The sequence below is a fragment of the Gloeophyllum trabeum genome, assembly GCF_000344685.1.
Source record: "Gloeophyllum trabeum ATCC 11539 unplaced genomic scaffold GLOTRscaffold_00027, whole genome shotgun sequence".
In the NCBI taxonomy this organism is placed as follows: domain Eukaryota; kingdom Fungi; phylum Basidiomycota; class Agaricomycetes; order Gloeophyllales; family Gloeophyllaceae; genus Gloeophyllum; species Gloeophyllum trabeum.
Window position 1 is genome coordinate 16324 of NW_006920436.1, and position 4525 is coordinate 20848.

Below are 4525 nucleotides of genomic sequence, written 5' to 3' on the forward strand. Positions count from 1 at the left end.
TCCAGCATCTAGTACCTATAGAGAGTCCCTCTGACGAGTCTCAGGTTTTTCCAACCGCTCCATCAACTTCCAGCATAGCATACCTCCTTTGGCAGCCACCAGTGGTACTACAGCTCTCTAGTGTGCTACGTCTTTCAGATCAAGTTTCCCCAGCTTGAGTTGGTATCCTAGGGTCCTACTATACCTTTGCAGATATTGTCCACATCCGCAGACCACTCTTACCCCTCTGACTTTTCAGGCTTTCAAATTTATGTTGCTCTGCAGCTGTCAATTGTGCAGTTATGTTAATTGCAGAATCCTACCACCAACCTGGACTGCAGAGTGTATCTTATGTGTATCAGCAGTGTCTGTCACCTTCAACGCTTTTCCTGGGACATGAGTGTGCTAAAAGTTAAGTCTCAACGCATATGTTCTCTATTCAGGATGACTACAAATGAGCCACACTATTTTCTTGTTATCAAATAGACAAATTGGCCAGATTTCCTGGTCCTAAAACATGTTTAGAATATGACGTTGTTGCAAATCATCCAACCCAATCATAACCAAGCCCTGTATCATGGCATGCGTAACAGGGCCGATGTGCTCAGGATTATTCAACCAGAGGTGCCTCCTCTCAGTAGATGACATGCACCACCAGTGCCGCAAGCACCAGCGCACAACAATATTCCCATTCTGCTTGCACCGGATCAACAACTATACAGTATCATATCAGAGATCTACTCACCTCATCCTGGGCATGGTACGGCAATTCAACAATCAGTGGACGATGAGAGGCATATTCATTTGTTGGGCCAGGTATAGCAGGGCCAGCCATGACCTCCTCTAGGACAAACGGAACCCAGATGGGATGGCCTAGTCGCAGTCAATGTCTGAATGATCATGTGGCAAAACTGGATACTTACCTGTACCATAACAAAGTTCATTTGGTCGTTCAGGATCCGCAAGCCTAAGACGGGCTGCGGGTAAATTCGGAAGCACCATAGCTGAAGATAGAGCCAATGAGTGTTATGCAGGCAGGGCAAGGCAAAGTGCACTCTACATGACTCACCTGTAGTACTTGTGGCTGAACTGTAACAGCAATGAAAAAGTATAAATGAAACTGGTAATTAGGTGGTGGGCCTGCTGGGTTTATATATCCTGCAGCCTCAAGGCTTATTAAGCTACATGGAATATTCCTAATCCTGACAAGCTCCACTTATGATGTAATTTCCCTCCATACTGCTCCACACCACCCTTGTGCTCCTGATACTGTGGAATGTTCCCAGAACCTTCCACTGCATCCCAGGGAATTCTTCCTGTAGGCATTGGGTTGTGGCTGACTTGCAAGTATGCAGTTTAACAAGATCTGAATTGAGTCATGGCAGAAGTGAAAAACTCAACAGAGGTACAACATCACTCTCACCCCAAGATGGGTTCCCTACTGTTTTCAATGTGTCCCTGTTGATGCCAATGATTTGCAGAATCGTTTGATATAACCGTTCTTGAGATATAGCTTTGTACTCCCTGTAGGTTACCATACCATACCTCCCCCCCTGAGTTTGTGTCCCCCTAGCTTACAGCCAAAGTATCTATTGTCCATTGTCTCTCCGAGTGTTCTCTCGCCATGAGCAACAGTCTCCAGCCTCAGCCTCAGCCACAGTCCGACTTTCAGCAAGTATTTGATTTCTCTAGAGTTCTACAGTGCACGTGTCTGTGTTGCCTTGCCTTTTCCAGTGTTTAGTATATATAGAGAGTCCCTCCAATGAGTTTCAGGATTTTCCAACCGCTCCAGCAACTTTCAGCATACCCTCTTAAGCAGCTACCAGCAGTACTGTAGTACTACGGAGTGCTACGTGCTCAGGATTGAGTTTCCCCAGCTTTCATTTCTACTCTACAGTCTTACTAGGCTTTTATAGACGTTGTCCATCTTTGTGGTCCACTCTTGCAGCTCCCTCATCACTGTGGATATCCAACTCCCCACCCAGCATGTGTTGGTTTATCCCCAGCGGCTCTCGGGTGCATCTCTCTCTCATCTGTCATATCACCTCCTATTCCTCTCCCCTTATCTTACTCTCATCACCGGTCTTTATCACCGTTCCGCTTGGGGTGTCCCATGATGCGCAGACCTTTGAGCTTGCGGTGTAATTGTTGTGTTGGGTGTGTTTCCCTTCACTCTCTGCCAGTGCTCACCTGCAAAAGATCTCATTTCATTTGCAACGCACCAATCCTCCCCTTTACGTTGCTAACAATTCCAACTATAATCCAGTAGAAATGTAACAGGTGGTAAATTTCATAAGTGGTTGACTATTGTATTTTTTGAGTGATCAATAAAGAGTGTAGTCAAAGTAGAAATGAAAAGGATACGTAACTGATAATAAAATGCTCAACAGAAAATGAATCATAACAAAAGAATTGTTTCTCTGTTTTTTGAAAGAAGAAAATTCACAAGCAGGAAATAAATCTAAGCCCTTTGAGTTGGTACCAAATCACCTCCTTCAACTGAGGCTGTAGCACCAGCAGCTGCCACCTCTGCAATCCGCTTTGCCTTCCTCACCTCGTACTCTTGCCTCCGCTGCGCTTTCCGCAACTGTTCCGACTCAGCCTTCTTCACCTCCATCAGCTCCCGCCGATTCCTCAAGTATGCATCACGGCTAGCCCTCTTCTCGCGGAAGGCAATATCACGCTCTGGATCCTCTTCCTCCCGAACAGGCTCAGGCTCAAGGTTGAGGTGGCAACGCTTGATCCTTGCCATGACAGAGTCAATGTCCTGCCGGTCAAGACCAGAGACATCCAAGCCTTTCAACTTGGAGAGTGGAATTGAGCCAGGGCTCTTCGGGACATCCTCCTTGGCCACAAATCGTTTGCAGCCTGCCACACTGACATGGTGCCAGTGGACGGTGCTGTACTTGAGATGAGGCCCAGATTTCTGAAAGCAGGTAAGCCATATCACAACTTCCAGGTGATGCACAGACTTACCCTGACTTGAGAGCTAACCTGGGGCCTCAGAAGGAGGATGACTCGCCCGACACGCTTGCGCCGCTTCAGGAACTCTGCATGTTCCATCTGCGCTGCAGTCAATTTTACAGACCTCTCTGTATTACGCTGTCAGTAGTAGATGTCTTCACATGGGATGGGTACGCACTGCAAAAATCACAAATCCCATCACGACGGTCATTTGCATAGACCAAGAATGTCGGAGCTGATGCACGTAAATTCTTGGCTGCCTCTTCCTTCCGCTCATTCCCCTGGTACTTGCACGGCGGAAGCTTTGAAGTTTTCGGAACCTTGTCGAGCTCCTCAGCGCGGCGATGAATGCGCTCAAGGTGGGCCATAGCCCTCTCGCGAACAAACTCGGTACGGTTCGGGCGTCGTACCTGGTCAATCCGCTGTGGTTTCCGCAGGGCTTGAGCAATCGCATTTTTCTCCCAAGGAGTCGCTGCGCCAGGCGCAGCAGACTGGCGGGTCGTCGGAACGTCCTTCCGGCGGAGGGCCGTCACTGCAGCCTTTGTCGCAGCAGCGGCGTGCTTTGCAGGGTCCCTGATGCCCGGGGGTCCCCGGCGCCTCGAGGCGGTCTTCTTGGATGCAGTGTTCCTCGTGAGAGCCATCGAGAGTGTGTCTAATTCGAGAATGGGTGAGAGCGAGCTGAACGCTGAGAGAGATGCTGAGAAGCAGGAAGCTATCCAAGTCGAAGAGCAGGCCGACGCAAAATTTGCCCGATGACTTCACCTTTGGCTGATGTAATCCGGGTGGCACTAGTTGTGCGACCGGAAAGCAGGCTGCGCCACTGCTCTTCGTCGTGCCGCGACGGGTCAATGGTCTATTCGTATTCGCCAGGTAAGAAACCCCCCGCCTTAACATTTACTTTTCTGAAATCTATGCTGTAGAACAGCAGCGAGGGCGCTCGCAATCGAGCGCCCGCATTGGGACTCGCGCGAAACACCAAGGTCGCGTCTCGCGCCTGAGCGGTCCCGACAGTCTCGCCGCCGCCGCCCCCCACTTCCTCTGCCGTCGTAGGAACTCTGCCGATGGGGGATACGAATGGGGGAGGGATTATGAGTCGAGGATAAGGATAAACAGTAAGTAAACCCCTCACATTCGATGTCTTATCAGTTTGATCCCTGGGCTGGCGTTCGCGTGCCGCGAGCCGTCGTAGACGGTTCCCCTCAGCCCGGAACATTTCTTTTACAGGTACCATGCCTTCTGAAAGGCAGCACCTCGCATTAGACAGCGCTACGAGTTGCCCCGCCCGCTGGAAGCTCGTCGCACGCCCCTCGACCTCTGCGCTCCTCGTCTCGACCTCGGGGCCCAGAACATGTTTTTGTTCTGGGTTTAACGCTCTTCATAGGATTGCCTGGTTCCCAGGAGACGAGCGAAAGTGGCGCCGCGCAAGACGGCCGCGCCGTTCTTATTTTATGGTATTTTTTCGTATTTTCTACCAACTTCCCTTCCCCCTTTCTCCCCGCTTCCCCGGCCTCCAACTGAATGGTTGGAGGCTGTTTCTTGACTCGTTCACGAGTCAGGTCGGACGACAAGCCATGCATTTTTT

At 50.1% G+C, this 4525-nt stretch overlaps 1 protein-coding gene across 1 annotated transcript; it reads right to left on the minus strand.

The window, feature by feature from the left end:
- Nucleotides 1-2440: 2440 nt before the first annotated feature.
- On the minus strand, nt 2441-3584 carry GLOTRDRAFT_134137 (uncharacterized protein; the record flags this gene model as incomplete). The annotated part of the gene is made up of 3 exons (XM_007873124.1): nt 2441-2905; nt 2956-3071; nt 3122-3584. The coding sequence occupies 3 exons, from the start codon at nt 3582-3584 to the stop codon at nt 2441-2443; spliced, it is 1044 nt and encodes a 347-aa protein (XP_007871315.1).
- Between the last annotated feature and the right edge of the window lie 941 nt (nt 3585-4525).